Source organism: Mesoplodon bidens (assembly GCF_964165515.1).
Source record: "Mesoplodon bidens genome assembly, chromosome: 2".
NCBI classification, from domain to species: domain Eukaryota; kingdom Metazoa; phylum Chordata; class Mammalia; order Artiodactyla; family Ziphiidae; genus Mesoplodon; species Mesoplodon bidens.
This window is the reverse complement of record NC_138177.1, coordinates 68,458,065-68,475,802: the sequence shown is the minus strand read 5'-3', so window position 1 is coordinate 68,475,802 and position 17,738 is coordinate 68,458,065. Positions and strand designations below refer to the sequence as shown.

Here is a 17,738-nt window from a genome sequence, read left to right as displayed (position 1 = left end):
TGGTGGTGCTACAGTTTTATGCCGTTGGCCATTACAGAGGCCGGGTCAGAAAGATATGAGGTAAGAGACTGACCCAGGATGGAAGTGGGGTGCGAGGCATCGCTAAGGGCACTTCCTGGGTCTGTAATTCTGTGGGTTCTGGAAGCCTGGCAGATATCAGAGTCACCCATAGGGGACCTCCTCTCCTCATGAGGTGGCTCCTACACACCCCAGCAGCCCGTTCCAATGCTGGTGGCCTTCGCATTCTACTCTTTTTTCATTTTACTTTGGCAGGAGCTCTCAGACCCGCCCAGCCCCACTTGGGCCCATTTTCCCTAACCCATTTAGGCCGTCTGGAAGTTAGCTAGCTCTCCCGGCTCCGAATCTTTTGGATTCGGGTTTAAGGAGGTAACTGGCAAAGCCCGGGTCTACCCCAGAAGGGCAGGGCTACAGCAGCGGTGCAGCTCAGGCGAGGAGTGGGGAAGGGCCCCCGTGTGAGTGCCCGCCTGGCTCCGGGCGGCAGGGCACTTGCTAAGGCGCGCAGGCAGCTCGGCGACGGTGCGCGAGGGGCGCCGCTGCCCGCAGCAGTAACTGCAATTTTCTCCTGCTCAGCCTTAGAAGAGCCCACCAGGAGCGGTGGGAAGCAAGGGCCCCTGTCTCCGGTATTTAAGCGAAAGTGAAGCCGGCGTGCAGAACCCGGATGTTGTCAGGTTCGCGCTCGGCGACCCCGCCAGCTTCCAAGAGGGCGGCTGCGTGGTGCCAATAGGCGAGAAGCCCACAAGGAGGCGCGCAAGAGGCACTTCCGCCCGGTTCCCCCTCCCGCAGTCTGTGGCGGGGCAAGATGGCGACGCTCAGGTCTCTATGCGGCCTCCGGGGCGTCGCGGCCCTGGTGCTGCGGCCCGGGGCTGGGGCCCGACTGCCGATTCAGCCCACCAGGTGAGACCAAGGGCAGCCTTCGATGCGCTGTCCCCAGGGCTAGGGTTTCTCGAGTCCGGGGATTCCACGGGCCCTGTGACCCCATAGGAAAGAATGACCCAGGCCCGTGACCCCTCGCCCAGGCCTGCTCTATCGAGTTCCAGGATCCAGTGGTGCCTGCCTTGGCCGAGGGAGGAAAAAGGGTTTGAGCTCGATCTGCCAGAGGTGAAATCAGTTGGAGGGAGACTCTGCGCTTCAGAGTTAGTGATAATGTCCCCCTCCCTTTATGTCCTGCTGCTTTTCCCAAACCCCTTCACGGGTGGGCGCGACTGGTGAAAGGTCTCCTTAGACGCTGTGGAAGAAGAGGAGAGCAACCCCGATAGACTTAAAGGAGGAACATAAACCAAGAATCCCCGGGTTGGCCCCAGTGCATTGTTCTGGCCATACTTGAGCAGAGCCAAGGAGCCAGCATGCCCCACCCCCCTTTCTTTTCTTACTCTTGGGTTGACCTTGAATAAACACACCTTTCTTGAGTTCATATTCACCAGGATGGGAATATGAATATGACCAGAATTTAAAGGAGCTGGGATCCCCAGCTTTGCATGCGTACGGGTGATAGGTGAAGTGATTTCAGGAATAATTTGCTAGTAAGGATGGAACCTCTAGAGTTCCAGTTTGTTCTGCCAAAGCGACACAACCCTGTGTCAGTGACTTGGTATTGAAGAATCCAAGACACCCTTCCCTGGACCCACCTGAAAGTGAATGGGAACAGAGGAACCAAGCACTGTTCAGGCCCTTTGTCTAGGATCTGTCATTACCTCCCCAGAGGTGCTCGGCAATGGCAGCCAGATGTGGAATGGGCAGAGCAGTTTGGGGGCGCTGTCATGTACCCCACCAAGGAAACAGCCCACTGGAAGCCTCCACCTTGGAATGGTGAGTGCCCAGTGCCACTGTCCCAACCGACACCCCTCCATGCCCCAAGCTGATTTCTTAAGTGCTCTTGACCTCTCCGAGTGAGGCAGATTTTAGCCGCCAACTCTTTTTGCTTCTTTAACCTTGCAACTCAACAAACGTGACAATAGTGATAATAGGAGGTATTTGTCAAGTGGAATATTCCAAGAGAAAAGAAAGAGAAGGTCCCAGTCAACCCTTGAAGATCCCTATCAAATTTATATCTTTAGCTTCAGCTTTTTCCAGAGGTTCGGTATATTTCCATCTCCCTCTCTTGACAAGGTGGTTTTTCCCACTGGCACCCAAATGAAACATTTCTAAATACGAAACATTTTCTCCCCCATCAAAACTAGCTCTTCTTTGTGATTTTTATTTTTTATTTTTTTATTTTTTTGTGGTACACGGGCCTGTCACTGTTGTGGCCTCTCCCGTTGTGGAGCACAGGCTCCGGACATACAGGCTCAGCGGCCATGGCTCACGAACCCAGCCGCTCCGCGGCACGTGGGATCTTCCCGGACCGGGGCACGAACCCGTGTCCCGTGCATCGGCAGGCGGACTCTCAACCACTGCGCCACCAGGGAAACCCGTGATTTTTAATTTTGATCAGTGACTCCCTCACTCTCCTAATCCCTCAGGATTGAAATTTTTAGTCATCTTTGGCTCTTTTTTTCTCTCTTGCCCTGCATGTCTATGTCCAATAACGTGCAGATTCTTTAATAATGTTTCATATCTGGTCATTTCTCCCTTTGTTGTTTTGATTTATTTTGTATTAGACCTTGATTATTTCGGAAGTCTCTTTGATGGGTTCTTGCCACTGATATAGTCTCCCTCCAGCTATCCTATACAGTGTCTATGCCTTTGTCTTCCCCAGACATCATTTTAGCATGTCATTCATTCTTTTGCTCGAAAACCTCCAAAGGAACTTCCAGTTAACCTTTCAAAAATTTAACAGTAACAACAGCTGAGTGCTTACCATGTGCTGAGTGTTTTTGTATGCATTATTTCACTTAGTTGTTACAACAACCCTATGAGAGTGATACTAATATTATCCCAATTTTGAGGAAATTGTGGTGTAGAGAGATTAAAATGTGGTCGAGGACACAGGTGGATTTGTACGTGGGTCTGTCTGACTCCAAAGCCCATGGTGAAGAATTTTGGTTGCATAGGTAGTCTCTGGTTTCAGATCTCAACTCTCCATTTACCAGTGAATAAAGTACCTACTTCATAGCGTTATTGTAAGGATTAAATGAGATACAAGTAACATAAACCATGTAATGTAGTGATTGGCTCATGCTAAGTCCTCCCTAAGTGTTATTAATAATACTGATAATTGGGGCTTCCCTGGTGGCGCAGTGGTTAAGAATCTGCCTGCCAATGCAGAGGACATGGGTTCAAGCCCTGATCCGGGAAGATCCCACATGCCGTGGAGCAGCTAAGCCCGTGCGCCACAACTACTGAGCCTGCAAAGCACAACTACCGAAACCCGTGCGCATAGAGGCCGTGCTCCGTAACAAGAGAAGCCCACGCACCGCAGCGAAGAGTAGCCCCTGCTCTCCACAACTAGAGAAAGCCCATGTGCACCAATGAAGACCCAATGCAGCCCAAAATAAATAAATTTTAAATAAATAAATAATACTGATAATTGAACCAGTACCCCCTACCCCCTACTGCCTGCCAACACTTAATCTTCTGTCTCTTGGCAAACAAGAGTACCATAGATATTTACTTTCTTGTTTCTGAGATTTGACATGTGTTCATTCCATAGCATGGGATGCCTCTTCTCTCTACCTATTTGAATCATTCCCTGTGTTTAAGAACCAGCTCAGATGCATGAGGGAGGGGATGTGGGAACAGATGTATATGTATGACTGATTCACTTTGTTATAAAGCAGAAACTAATTAAAAAAATAAAAAAATAAAAAAAAAACAACAAAAAAAAAACTATTCTACCCAAATAAAGTATGCAAATCACTACTCCAAAAAAAAAAAAAAAAAAAAAAGAACCAGCTCATATCTTGCCTCCACGAGATCTTCACAGTGTCCTTTCCTTTCTTTAAATACTTAACGGCTAAGCAGCTTACTTGGCAACTTGTAAATTTGACCTGTGTTACTAGTTTCTCACATGTACTTATCTCCCTAATTAAATTGTAAGCCTCTTGAGGGTAAAAACTGTCAATTAGTAGTAGTAAGAATTCAGTATACATTTCCCAATTAGTTGTCCATTCAGCAGATACATCTGGAGAGCAGTGTATCTTCGTGGTTAAGAGTGTGGAGTCTGGAGCTGACCAGGCTGAGTTAAATCCTGACTCTGCCACTTACTAACTGACAATTTCATTTAGTCTTTCTGGCCTCAATTTCTCCAATGAAATGAGGATAATGATAGTATCAACTACTTATATGGTTGTTGAAATAATTAAATTAATTAAAATAAGTAAAGTGCTTAGAATAGTGCCTGGCACATAATAAGGACTGTATAAGTGTTATCTATCATTATTATTTTTTTAAAGGTATCCTGAGAGACATGGAAAGAGTGAGGCTCATGGTCCCTCTCATCAGAAAGTTTAGTCTCCCTTCCCTTTTTCCCATCTAATGGTCTTCCTGGTTATGATAAAGGTTAGGAAATCAGCAGGGTATGGAATGGTGAGATGGAAAGTCTCCAGGGAGATGCTAACTCCTTGCTGTCTTTTGGGGGTTCTCAAAGGAATTACCATTTGGCTCAACTATTTCCCACTTCTCAGATGTGGACCCTCCAAAGGACACGTTGGTGTCGAACCTGACCCTGAACTTTGGGCCCCAGCACCCAGCAGCCCATGGAGTCCTGCGACTAGTGATGGAATTGAGTGGGGAGATGGTGCGCAAGTGTGACCCTCACATCGGGCTGCTGCACCGAGGCACTGAGAAGCTCATAGAATACAAGACCTATCTGCAGGTGTGGGGGGTGAATGGGGATCTGTTGACAGGACCTGGGGATGCTTTAACCTGGGACTTTGCCAGTTCACTGCCCCAAAACCCCAAGGGAGGAGGGTGTTGAGAGGAGTAGCCTGTGGAGGTTATTAGGACAGTTTTGGTTGGGAGGATGGAGGGATTTGGCAGGGGATGCTTGACTTGAATCATGTGGATTTGGTTTATCCAACAGAAATACTTTGGAGCTGGAGATACACTCCTAGCTCTTCTCTGGCTGACTTTTGGCTGACCCCTTTATCCTTACTCGAGTGCCTCAGTTTCCCTGCTCTTATGTCATACTAGTACGTCAAAGCTGGTGTCCCTGGGGTCAGGGAAAGAGGAGAGAGACGTCAACTCCTCAGGTTTAACAGCTGATTCTTGTATCTTCCAGCATTCTAAGTTTGTTTTCGAAATATTCAGTGAGTCAGAGTGACTGGGAGGGAGTTTGTAACAGAGTTTGCTGTTTTTAGGAGAACTCTGTGACCCAAATAATGAGGGTCAGATTTGAAGAAATTGGAACTGGGATAGGAATCTGAAGTTTTTTTCTTACTATCATGAAGAAAGCTCTTGATAACAGAGGACGATGGGGTTAGGATTTAGAACCAGCTGACTAGAATGTGATTCCCGCAAAGAGTCCAGGCAATGATGGTTTCTGGTCCCAGAGTCCATGGAGTTAACCCCTGTAGCTTTATCCCACGTCACACTGACATCAGGGCAAGAACTGGCTGTTCCAAAGAGAGGCGTCTTAGCTCCGCCTCCTTCCTGGACGCTGAAGCTGGTTCAGCATACAGCTGGGACTTAGCTTTCTTGGTATTCTGGGGAAGAACCATTACTACCTGACTCTTCCTACAGAAACAAATCCCATTCTTCTTGGTGTTCTTAATTTCCTCCTGAGATTACCTTTCTCCTGCAGTATCTCAGAGAGGCGTTCTTCTTTGACAGAGGCATCACTTGGCCCAGAAGACTTGGTTGGCAGTGGTGTGCTGGAGCTAACTCATACTGGCTCACAAGAACAGACTGTTAAATTTTCAGGAATTTTGTGAGCCAGTTGTTAAACACAGCTGTTATTAAAAATCAGATTATACTATCTTGCGCTTTAATATATTAAAAATCAAGGTAAGAAGTATCAAAGTCCATGCCTTCATTATTTTACTACATTTTTCTATGCTGTGCTCTTTAGGTATTTACTTCCATTGTATCTGTGTAGTGGAAATACTGTGTAATGGTGTGCTACTCGGCCCAGCGCTGTCTGTGGTCAGTTACATAATGTTGGTAGTTTAGTATTTTCACCATGGAAATTGGCAAACACGACAAATCGGGGTCCCCCCACCTTCACCCCTTCCGTGTGTTTCATCCTGCCTTTCTGAGGCTCCTGAGATGGGGAAGGTTTATGTAGCACTGACCTCTGATGCCCACTGAGAGCAGTGCTTCTAGCAGCCAGACTGAGGGTTTGTTGGCCTGTTAGATGTGATCCTGATTCCTCCCTCTTCCCAGGCCCTTCCGTACTTTGACCGGCTAGACTATGTGTCCATGATGTGTAACGAACAGGCCTATTCACTGGCTGTGGAGAAGTTGCTCAACATCCAGCCTCCTCCTAGGGCACAGTGGATCCGAGGTACGCCCCATCCCCTTCTTCCTGTGGCCCACTGAGAGTACAGCATAGTGCCTCTGCCCCACATCTTAGGAGCGCCGAACCGGAGCTTAGTATGCAGACCCCAGACTCTGCCCAGAACTGCTCTGTCAGCCTGGATCCTTGGCTCCTATATCCTTCTCTTCTTGTCTTCACCTCTCTCCAGTGCTGTTTGGAGAAATCACTCGGCTTTTGAACCACATCATGGCTGTGACCACACATGCCCTGGACATTGGGGCCATGACCCCTTTCTTCTGGTTGTTTGAAGAAAGGGAGAAGGTATGAGAAGGAGGAAAGAATAGGAAAAGGGAAGGAGGTGCCAGAGGTAGAGAAGGTATGAAGGAGACGAGAGTAAAAGGAGAGAGAACATTTAGGGGGAGAAGGTATATTTAACCTGGGTTATATTCTTGAGGAGCTCTGTGTCATGAGGGGTTGCTTGGGCACCAGAAGGCTGGAGGTGGGGGAGTAGACCATCGTGGTGTTGGACCTACGGGCCCAGGACTTCGTCACTAATTCCCAGTGTGTCCTATCAAGATGTTTGAGTTCTACGAGCGAGTGTCTGGGGCTCGGATGCATGCTGCTTATGTCCGGCCAGGAGGTGTGCACCAGGTGAGCAGGCTCCCCTGCCTCTCTTAATGTCCAGTCCTTGCTTGTATCCTCTGTGGCCACTGGAGGGCAGCCCTGGCTGATGGAAGCGCTAACCCTGTATCCCTGAGGCAGAGCTGGCTCTCCTTAGTGGAGACTCTGCACTCACTATCGATTCTCCATTTGTCTAGGACCTACCCCTTGGGCTTATGGATGACATTTATGAGTTTTCTAAGAACTTCTCTCTTCGCATTGATGAGCTGGAGGAGGTAAGATAGGAGTCAGTGGGAAAAATCCCTCTTTTACCCTGAGAGCATCTGTGGGATTTTAATCCCCAGTTATAAAGAAATACAGAAGTATTTGAAGAATGTCATGAAGAGTGTTCACACACCAGCTCTCTTGCTCAACAGATGCTGACCAACAATAGGATCTGGCAAAATCGGACAGTCGACATTGGGGTTGTAACAGCAGAAGACGCACTTAACTATGGTTTTAGGTGTGAGGAATAAGACTTCTCTCCTTAGGGGCGGGTGGGTTCCAGCTTAATCTCTTGGCTTCAGGTGTGGCACCTTCTTTGCCATGCTGTCTTTGTATCCCATGCCCAGAGCGTGCGGGAGGGAGAGGGGAGACTAAGGAAGAGAGCATGCCTCTTTTCTTGTTTTGTGATAAGTGACCCTTGGTCCCATTATTATACTCTCTACAGCGGGGTAATGCTCCGGGGCTCGGGCATCCAGTGGGACCTGCGGAAGACCCAGCCCTATGATGTTTATGACCAGGTGGAGTTTGATGTTCCTATTGGCTCTCGAGGGGACTGCTATGATAGGTGAGGCCCAGATCCCTTCTTAGCTCGTTGTCCAGCTAGTTTCCCCCGTCTGACTTTTCTCTTAACTACTTTCTTCTTTCTCATACTTTCCAGTATCTATTGGAGCTCTTGTGTGTGTTAAACTAGGTTGCTTTTCAAAGCACTTGCACATATGGGACATTTTATTTTACCTTTACATTCTTCTTGTGTCTTAGATGGAACTGGTTTAGGCTGCATCTTATAGCTGAGAAAGCTGAAGCATAAAAGTTAGAGATTAGCCTGGGATATTATTCTGTTAGTAGTGCTTGAGACTAGAATCCTCCTGATCCAGTGCTATTTCCACTAGATTCTAAGCTTCAAATTCCATTCCTCTTTACTGACCCCAAGAAAAATTTGCTACTGTTTTCTTTTTGAGTCACTTTGACTCTCACCTGTTCTATACCCCAAAAAATGTTTTAAGAGGGTAATTAAAGAGGGAAATACTACAGGACATGGTCTGAGAAAGCTAGAAGAGGATTTGGTCTGAGAAAACTAGGAGAGGGCCCAATACTCGAATCAGAAGACTGTACGTTTTATATGGGTGGCCAGGCCAAACAGAGATGCTGTACTAGGAGAAAAGAATGAGGAAAGTTACCTAGCACTCTTCAGTTCGGCCAAGGGCATCCTCCCAGCCTCACATCTCATCCTCTGGCTGCCCTTCTCTTGCTCTGAGTCTGTCTCGTCTACTTCAGGTACCTGTGTCGGGTGGAGGAGATGCGCCAGTCCCTTCGAATCATCTTACAGTGTCTGAACAAGATGCCTCCCGGGGAGATCAAGGTTGATGATGCCAAAGTGTCTCCACCGAAACGAGCAGAGATGAAGGTTAGCTATAGGGGGAGGGAAAAGGGGGAAAGGGGGCAGCACCTGGGGAGGAGTATCTTTGGATTAAATCCTACTTTTCAGTTTTCCTTTTTCAAAGAATTCACTGTATAAGATTCTTAACCTCCCGTAGCCTCCTCTCTTTTTCTATAACTTCTCTGCTCATTGACTTACATGTGGGATTTTAGACTCCCTGGGGGTAGAGATGATTTTCTGTGTGTCGGTACACCTGCCATTACAGTTTGGATCTGGCTTGTTGATGCTCCGTTTTTCCTCTCTCCAGACTTCTATGGAGTCACTGATTCATCACTTTAAGTTGTATACCGAGGGCTACCAAGTTCCTCCAGGGGCCACATACACTGCCATCGAGGCTCCTAAGGTGAGGCAGGAAGGGGAAGGAAAGGACAGTATGTGGAGTGGGTGACTGGAGGTGGATGTTCAGATAAATGCTTGTTCGTCAGTGAGAGAGAGGATGTGAGGGTGAATAGAGAGGTTTTTGTTGGCAGAGGAAAGGGTTCTTCCTGTTAATGGAGGCAGCCAACCTTCTTCCTTGGACAGGGAGAGTTTGGGGTGTACCTGGTGTCTGATGGCAGCAGCCGCCCTTATCGATGCAAGATCAAGGCTCCTGGTTTTGCCCACCTGGTAAGAACCAACCCCAAAGATTCTAACGCTAATACATGAATCCAGTAATTAATGGCCTTGTTGAGATTTTTATGAACTTTCACTCCTCCTCCTTCTGCCCTGCTAATCTTGCCTAACACTATTGCTGTCTTAATCTCTGCAGGCTGGTTTGGACAAGATGTCTAAGGGACACATGTTGGCGGACGTCGTTGCCATCATAGGTACAAGGCCTGTTGTGTAGTAGAGGTGTTCTAGGCAAGGGAGTTTGAGACTCTGATTGGGGACAGAAACTGAACACTTCCTGTTCAACATAGACTATGGGCATGGACTCAAATCCTCAAATCCTCAGTTTCCTGAGCACAGTAATGAATTCTAGATTCTTGGTAACATCGCTTTTTTTCCTCCTCCCTCTGACCTCCTAGGTACCCAAGATATTGTGTTTGGAGAAGTAGATCGGTGAGCACGGGAACAGCATTGGACCTCCCTACCTACCTGCTTCGTCTGCGGAGCCTGTCCATCGTTGGGAATGGGACTGTGTGTGTGTGTGTGTGTGTGTGTGTGTGTGTGTGTGTGTACACGTACATGAATGCTTAGCTGTCAGGCTTTCTGTGCATGTACTGGAAAAGGAGAAATTATAATAAATTAGCCGCCTTCTGGCCCCAAGCCCAAACTTGTGATATGTCTTTCTCAGTATCTTACTGTCTTTCACTTCGATGGGAAACTTAGGAGTGTTAACTCTCTACTTCTCCATTAGACTCAGTCCTTAGCAGTTTTTCCTGTACATCTCCACCCCTTTTGTGACCCTGTCCTTTCCACTTCTCCATTGCCCATTTCCTCTTTTTCCCTTACTTCCTCCCTGCCCAAACCTTGCTGCCCACACTAATTGGTAAACTCCTCAAATCAAGACTGGGTACAAAGTTCCAGGTGGGAGAGAAAGGGGCTATCATGGGGTCTTAGGGAATTTTGAGGGGCACGTTATCAGAGCTCTGTCTCTGAACAGGGCTAGAGTGAGATGGCGGGTTTAAATAGCCTTTCCCAAGCATGGGTGTTGCCTCTTTCCATGGTAGCAGGGGCTTGGTAACTGAAGGACGGAGACATAGGAGACCAGATCTCCTAGCTCCCTTAGTTGGCCCTTCCGGGAGCCGCCCGGTCTCTAGTGCAGGAAGGGGAAGGGGCCAGAGCTCAGAGGAAGGCGTGGCAGGAAGGGGGCAACTCTGTGGTCAGGGAGCCGCTCGCAGAGCACAGCTGCACAGTGCCATCAGAGCGTCCGATCCCCAGCTCGTGGCCCCTCGGCCCCTGCACAAGATGTTTCCAGCAGTGGTCTTGCTCTTACTCCTTCTGGTTGAACAAGCAGGTAAGAGGGTTTGGTGAGGGACAGTGAGCTGGGCTCCAGGGTGGGAATCAAGGGCATGTGTCTGAGGGCTGAGGCAGGGACAGACAGGAAGGCTGGCGCTGGGAGGATGGGCACAGAGACCCTGAGGCTTCTCCTGTCCAGTCTCTGTCAGGGTGCAGGAATTGTAGTTCCCTCCTTCCTTGTCCCCTTCTTACTTTTTCAGGACCGATACACACGTAAGTCTTCAGTTTGGCAGAGGAGGGGAGTGGGTGTATGACGTGAAAAGCTTGTCTGGGGAAAAATTCCGTTTCCCATGATCAGCATTTTCTGTGGGGTGCCTTTGGTCTTATCCATTGGGAGCTGATCTCTAGCTGGTTAAATAATATTTATAAAGCCCCTTTAGGAAGGCAGGGGCCTGTCCTTGTGTTTAGGAGTGAGGTAAGGGTAGTCAAATACGTGATTGCTCTTTCTGTGGGTCATCACGAAGGCACAGTTGATGTGAGGGTGGGCAGCATGCAATGCCCAGTTCCAGAGAGCTGATCGTCAGTGGAGGCAGAAATGGGAAGTCCTCTGCAGCTCTGAGGCTCCAGGCATTCTCTAAACTCTCACTCTGTTTGCGCTGTCTGTGTTTTTTGTTTTGTTTTTTTTGTTTTTTTTTTTACTGTACGCGGGCCTCTCACTGTTGTGGCCTCTCCCGTTGCGGAGCACAGGCTCCGGACGTGCAAGCTCAGCGGCCATGGCTCACGGGCCCAGCCGCTCCGCGGCATGTGGGATCTTCCCGGACCGGGGCAGGAACCTGCGTCCCCTGCGTCCCCTGCGTCCCCTGCATCGGCAGGCGGACTCTTAACCGCTGCGCCACCAGGGAAGCCCCATGGGTTGTCTGTGTTTTGAAGAGGGATAGTTACAGCTGGGGTTCGGGGAGGAAGAGGTTAGTGAAACTTAAGGGAAAGTGGGGAAATTAAAAGAGATGGACTGGGATGGAGTTCCACCAGCCCAGCTGTGAAGATGGAAGGACTAAGTGAGCGGCCAGTCTGCTGCCATGGGATGAGGGAGCAGGGACACTGAGGCATAAAAGAGGGCACAAACCTGGAAAGCAGAAAACCTGAATTTCAATTCCAGCTCTGGCACTTCACGCTATGACCCTAAATGAATTACTTAGCTTTTCTGAGCCTTGGTTTCGTCATCTACAAAATGGCGATCATGTTTCCCTCACGGGGTAGTTTTGAGATTTATGTAATACCGTGTGTGAAAGAGCGTCACAGAATAAAACATACTTCACTCATATGTCACATGCCCATGAGCCCTTCTGGTAGGGGTCAGAGCAGATAGAGGCTGGAGCTCAGACTTTATTTGATTTTTTCCCTTGCACAAAACTTCCTCTCTCAGTGGCCCAGAGTGAGTAACAGGGCAGAGTACCCGGAGCCGGAATCCATACAGCTTGTGATCATTCCCTTGAGCCTGGGCTAAGACACTCACTCAGCCTTATGTGCAGAGCCATCGGCATCCATAAGGCCAAGGAAAGCAGGCACCTTGTTTTTACATATTGAAGTGTCTTAGTTGGGGAGGACAGAAAGCGATGTGGCTGAGGCTAGATGACCCATAACAGAGTGATTGCCTTCCCTCCTTTCCTCAGCTCACATCCTTCCTGTCCAGCCCCTAACCACAGGTCACAGGACTTAGCAGAGACACCCCTGTGGTTTCTTCGCTGAAATTAGTCACTGCCTCCACTCACTTCACCCCCCTGGGCTGAGGTTTTGGTCTTGGCTCAGTGAACTCAAATGGGTCCCTTGAGGGCTATGGAATGCTCAGTGGTGCCTGAGGAACCCACAGTGCTACAAGGAGAGGGTTGGAGGCTGAGGGGCAAGCTCTCAACTCTCAGAACCTATAAGTTCCATCACAACAGAACTGTTCACACTTCCTGTCCTACCCCTACCCTAGGGTGAGGAAGAAGAGGGAGAGGTGAGAGAAATAGGAATCTAGAGAGGAAGATGAAGTTTCTTCCCTGGGACGGTGCCCCTCCAAGTCCCGTCCCACCTCCCAGAGCCCTTTCTTTCTCTCCTCTGAGCACCAGATCTTTCCTGCTGCCCCTGACCCTATGGGTACCCTCTGTCCCCTCAGCGGCCCTGGGAGAGCCTCAGCTCTGCTACATCCTGGATGCGATCCTGTTTTTATATGGTATTATCCTCACCCTGCTCTACTGTCGACTCAAGGTAAGGCTGGGCAGCGTGGGGTGAGGGCTGGAAGGAGGAGTGGGAGGGTGGTGGCAGCATGGCTCCAAAGAGAGGGAATAAAAGGGGTTCCCCTACAACGTTTGGAGGTGGGGTTGGGCCACTAACTTCACCTTTACTAATGGCCTTTCCCCTACTCCAGCTGCAGGTGCGAAAGGCAGCTACAGCCAACTATGAGGTATGGACCCTTCCTCAACTGGGTATAACAGTTTTTCAGTCTCTCAGCCCTTCTGGGGCTTTAGCCTTGGGATCTGCGGTCTCTGGGGGGCATGGGACTCATGTGCTGATCTGTATACGCTTCAGAGGTCCCCCTCCTACCTCATCCTACCCACCCTGCCACCTAGCCAAATCACAAGTAAAATATTCAACAGGTGACGAGGAAGAGTCAAGTGTAGAGTGACAAGGAGTACATGAGAGAGTTGTATGTTGTGTGTATATGTATGTTGGTAGCCATATGGGCAAATGTGCATTCATGCCCCAGAGTATCCATGGGAGTGCCCTCTAGCCCAAGGGGGCCAGCCACCCCTGGCCACATACCTCCCTGGGTAGGGAAGAAGATGCTGAGGGGCCCTGGAGATGTGGGTCTCTAATGCCTTACCCCTTTTACCTTTGCAGAAATCAGATGGCATTTACACGGTGAGTGAACCTGCCTCCCAACCCCAGTCCCAGGAAGTCAGCAGAAGAGGGTGGGCTTTTGAGTGAACTTTGGAAGGGGTAGGGCCTCTGGGGGTGGGTAGGAGGCCCTGTGATGGGCTCAAGCTCCTGACTATCCTCTGACTTCTACCTCCAGGGCCTGAGCACCCGGAACCAGGAGACTTATGAGACCCTGAAGCATGAGAAACCGCCACAATAACTTTAGAACAGATGCCCTTGGTCACTTCCTTCTTCCACTCTCTTCCCAGCCCTCGTAACTGGCATCACACATGCCTCCCTGCCATTAATGCCAGCTGACCCTATCCCTGTAATGACACTATGCTCCCCATTAATAGACACCAGTGGTTCCTCCTACCTGTCAAAGACCTCAGATGCTCTTCATTAATGTTTATATTCTAGTCTCACCACTTTATGCCAACCTTCTCCGCTTCCCCGTCCCCAACTCCCACTAAACAATGGGAAGGGAAGGGACTAACATCAATAAAGTTCCCACAGACTGGACTCTATTCATTCATTCATTTAACATACATTTACTCAGCCTCTACTAGCCTAGGCTGGATACTGAAGATATCACAAGGCAAATTTAGTTCCTGACCTTCCATAACTCATAGTCTAATAGACCAGAGCTGTTCTGCTTGATTGAGGGATGAATGCTGACTGTGACAGGGGGAAGGATGAGACCCTTGACCCCCAGGCTCTCTAACAGGGTGCTGGAGCAGGGAGTAATGTGTTGGGAGTCTAGGCACATTCAGAGACATTTGAACCCGAGAAGTGACTTCCGCACCCAGCTTGGCCCTCTGTGTCTGACAACTGAAACAAGGTTGGGTTGCGGAGAAGCCTGGCTGTCCAACCCCAAATAGTCACCAGTCCAGATCAGAGTGGGCTTCAGGGAGCAGTGTGAGCACAGCTCGCAATATACATGCATAAGGGCATTAGCATAGCTGAAAAGCCAAACATGCAGAAGGGATGGTGTGACAAAAGCTTGTGTGATGCTCCCAATGGAAGGTTTTATGGGAACAGTGTTTTCAGTGTGTTCTGGGGCAAGAGGGACCTGAGGGAGCCAGGTCTGGGTTGGAGGAGGGTAAGGCAAAGGGGAACAAGTCAGGTCCAGATGGGAGGCCAGGTCCTCCAACTGCATGGGTGAGTGGTGAAGGAATCCCCCTTCTCAGGGCCTGTCCTGTTTCTAGGCAGGATTCCCTGGTAGTATCTGAATCCCATCTGATGCTGCCAGTTCTACCTCTGATCCAGCAGCCCTGTCCAAATGGGTCCAGAGTCTACAGGCTTACTCCTAGCAACCCCCTATGCTGGGCAATACTTTGTACTGCATGGTGACTTACACTTTTCAATGTGTTTTCCATCCTGTCGTACCATTTGATCCACTCATTAACACTGTGAGGAAATTCAGGCTCTTTGAAGTTAATTAACCTGTCCAATGTCATCTTGCAAGTGATGGACAGATCACATGAGGAAAAAAAAAAAAAGATACTGAGAAAGAAAGGGGAAGAAAATAATCACGAGTGGTAAGGGTCTTAAAGCCCAGACTGAAGAGGTTGATCAGTATACAGAAGAGCGGGGGAGGGATAGATTGGGAGTTTGGGATTGACATGTACACACTGCTATAGTTAAAAGAGATAACCAACAAGGACCTACTGTATAGCACAGGGAACTCTGTTCAATATTCTGTAATAACCTAAATGGGAAAAGAATTTGAAATAGAACAGATACATGTATATGTATAACTGAATCACTCTGCTGTACACCTGAAACACAACATTGTTAATCAACAAAACTCCAAAAAAAATAAAAATTAAAAAAAAAATATATATATATATACAGAAGAAATTGGAGCTATCTCGGTATCTGGGGAAAAGGTGATTTCAGATGAGATATGAGGAATGAGTCAGGGTAGAGAAGTAACTATTTTAAATATAAAGTGGAAGTAAACTTTTATTGGAAAATGACCATTTTCCCATTTTGGGATTGTGAGCCTCCTGCACCAGTTCAGCCTGACCTCCATTCCATTTTGATTTAATGCAGGTATCACAGCTACCAAAATTTCTAAAGTCCCACATGTCCATCAAGTTGGAGACCTGTTAGGCCTTTAACTGGCTACCACGTCTACTAGCTCCAGGCTCTAAGATGGCTACCAGAACTTGGGCCAGTTCCATGAATAGCACCCAGATAATAGTGGGGGAGAGGCTTGGAATGGGTGTTCCCAGACAGGGGGTCTAGGTGAGAGGTTTCAAATGAAAGGATGAGAGCACCTTCAGGGAGAGGAGTCTTTTATTGCAGGATGGGGGGAAGCACAGTGTTCCCCTGGCTCAGAAGGGAAGGGAGGGGCCTTGGGTGACCCCTTTGGGCTCATTTTTGGGAAACTTTCTCCTCTTCATAGTATGACAGAGGAAATTCTGAAGGGTGCTCTCATTTCCAGTGACCTCCAGGAGTCTAGGGATTCAGTTCATGAATCTTTCATGCCTTTCAAGGTACCATGTCCACGGCAAAGTCTCTTTAGTTTCTCCTGCAGGGCCATTCCCAGGCCTGTAGAAAAATTCCTGGGGTTTGGAGAAGAGTCACAGGCACCCCTACCCTGTCATTTCCATCACTGGTCTCTTCAACCTTTTATCCACCCCTTCACACCAAAACCCCTCTCCTGTTAGAAGCAGACTTCTCTTTGTTCTCCCTCCTCCTCCTCCTCCACTACCCCTACTTTTCCCAGTCCCCAAAACATACCAGGCTCACAACTTGATTCCTTCAATATTTATTGTAGAAAACAAGGAGTAGGTAGGAAGAGGAGCTCTAGGTCTGGCCAGTGGGTGTTCCAGGGGCCAGCTGGGGATGGAAGACAACAGTCTAGACAATGCACTTGGCAACAGGCTGTGTTTTGAGGTCCAAAAAACTGCTCACGAAGTTAATCAGATCAGTTCCAGCCTTCTTGACCAGGGGCTTCAGCTGCTCCTGTGCCTTCTCAAAGTAGGCCCTGGATATGTGAGGGATTAGAAGTCAGGATGAGGGACTGGTAGGGGCCTTCTTGGTAGTGGGAGGTGAGACCCAAGTCCCCAAACTCTAGTGCCTGGTCTATCCTGGCATGGCAAAGCTCCCAGGAGGAGAGGCAAGCCCTCCGCTGGGCAGAGGAACAGACCATAGAGATAGAAATTCAAAGCCCAGTTCCTGCTACCCCCATCTGTCCAAGAGGTCCATGGGATCTGTGGGGTGATGAAGGAATTTTCTCTACAATTTAAACCTCATCCTCCCTAACCCCCACCCCTTAGCTCAGTCTTCTGTAGGACCTCCCAGCTTCCCCTCTTTCTCTCCATAGCCTCCTGGTCCATGAACCCCCTTTGTTGAGACTTACTTGGCTTGGATTGGAAGCTCTGAGCCCTTGGCCTTCTCCAGCAGGTCCTTGCCGTAGTCGGTCGCAGTCTGGAAGTACTGAGAGAACAGGCTCTGCAGATTCGGCTCCTCTGCCTGTCTCCGAACCAAAGCCCCTGCACATACACAGAAACACACACATGCACACACACACACACACACACACACATCCTCAGCTGAGTCCCCAACAATGAGTCCCACATCTCTGCCAGTATTCAGCCTCAGCTCTCAGCTCTCTCCCCAAACAGGTATCCAGCTCCAGGTCTTTGGATGCACTTTCTGGGCTTTAGAGAGGGAATGATTTTTCTTTTAAGCTCTCTGGTTGCCAGACCTGGGCATAGGAGAACAGACAGATGGGCAGCTAGGACCCAAGCACCTTTTCCTCCTTGGGACCCCTCTTCACATCACACCCACCTTCAAGGCCACAGATGGTAAGGAGCAACACAGTCATTGCAAGCAGCTTCATGGTGTTAATGGAAGGGAAAGTGGCCTGCGAACAGGTGGGGGCAGGGAAGGTCACTGAAGCGAATGGGCTTCAGCCCCTCCCCAGAGACCCCTACCTACATGTCCACGCCAACCTGGTTCCCTCCCTTTCTACAGTTAAATCTCTGGATGCTGCCCACACCTCTTACTCCCTTACTTTACCTAGTCAGCGTTGCTGTCCTTGCCGTCTGTGCCTGGCCTGGCTAGGGAGGCAGGGGCTATATATCTGTATGCTTCCCCACCCCCCTGTCAGGTGACAAGTACTTTGGAGGAGTCCAGTGGGGCAGGGGCTATACTGGAGTAAACAAGTTAGAGAAATGGGGGGAGGAGAGGACAGCACGTAGAGGACTCATGGTGACGGAGTAGGAGGCGGGGGTGCGGGCCTTA

At 49.1% G+C, this 17,738-nt stretch overlaps 3 protein-coding genes across 3 annotated transcripts; 2 read left to right on the top strand and 1 right to left on the bottom strand.

Moving 5' to 3' along the window:
* The first annotated feature begins 779 nt into the window (after nucleotides 1-779).
* Nucleotides 780-9,954, top strand: NDUFS2 (NADH:ubiquinone oxidoreductase core subunit S2). Its single transcript, XM_081219338.1, has 14 exons — nucleotides 780-915; nucleotides 1,721-1,827; nucleotides 4,584-4,774; nucleotides 6,283-6,403; nucleotides 6,585-6,697; nucleotides 6,953-7,027; nucleotides 7,195-7,272; nucleotides 7,414-7,499; nucleotides 7,707-7,826; nucleotides 8,537-8,666; nucleotides 8,947-9,042; nucleotides 9,222-9,305; nucleotides 9,448-9,505; nucleotides 9,707-9,954. The coding sequence occupies exons 1-14, from the start codon at nucleotides 821-823 to the stop codon at nucleotides 9,742-9,744; spliced, it is 1,392 nt and encodes a 463-aa protein (XP_081075464.1). The 5' UTR covers nucleotides 780-820; the 3' UTR covers nucleotides 9,745-9,954.
* A 250-nt stretch (nucleotides 9,955-10,204) lies between these two features.
* Nucleotides 10,205-14,000, top strand: FCER1G (Fc epsilon receptor Ig). Its single transcript, XM_081224932.1, has 5 exons — nucleotides 10,205-10,638; nucleotides 12,736-12,827; nucleotides 12,988-13,023; nucleotides 13,461-13,481; nucleotides 13,636-14,000. Exons 1-5 carry the CDS (start codon nucleotides 10,326-10,328, stop codon nucleotides 13,696-13,698), a joined length of 525 nt encoding a protein of 174 aa, XP_081081058.1. The 5' UTR covers nucleotides 10,205-10,325; the 3' UTR covers nucleotides 13,699-14,000.
* A 2,236-nt stretch (nucleotides 14,001-16,236) lies between these two features.
* Nucleotides 16,237-17,547, bottom strand: APOA2 (apolipoprotein A2). Its single transcript, XM_081224211.1, has 4 exons — nucleotides 17,514-17,547; nucleotides 17,283-17,358; nucleotides 16,852-16,984; nucleotides 16,237-16,476 (listed from the first exon to the last, which is right to left on the bottom strand). The coding sequence occupies exons 2-4, from the start codon at nucleotides 17,332-17,334 to the stop codon at nucleotides 16,350-16,352; spliced, it is 312 nt and encodes a 103-aa protein (XP_081080337.1). The 5' UTR covers nucleotides 17,335-17,358; nucleotides 17,514-17,547; the 3' UTR covers nucleotides 16,237-16,349.
* Nucleotides 17,548-17,738: the final 191 nt, after the last annotated feature.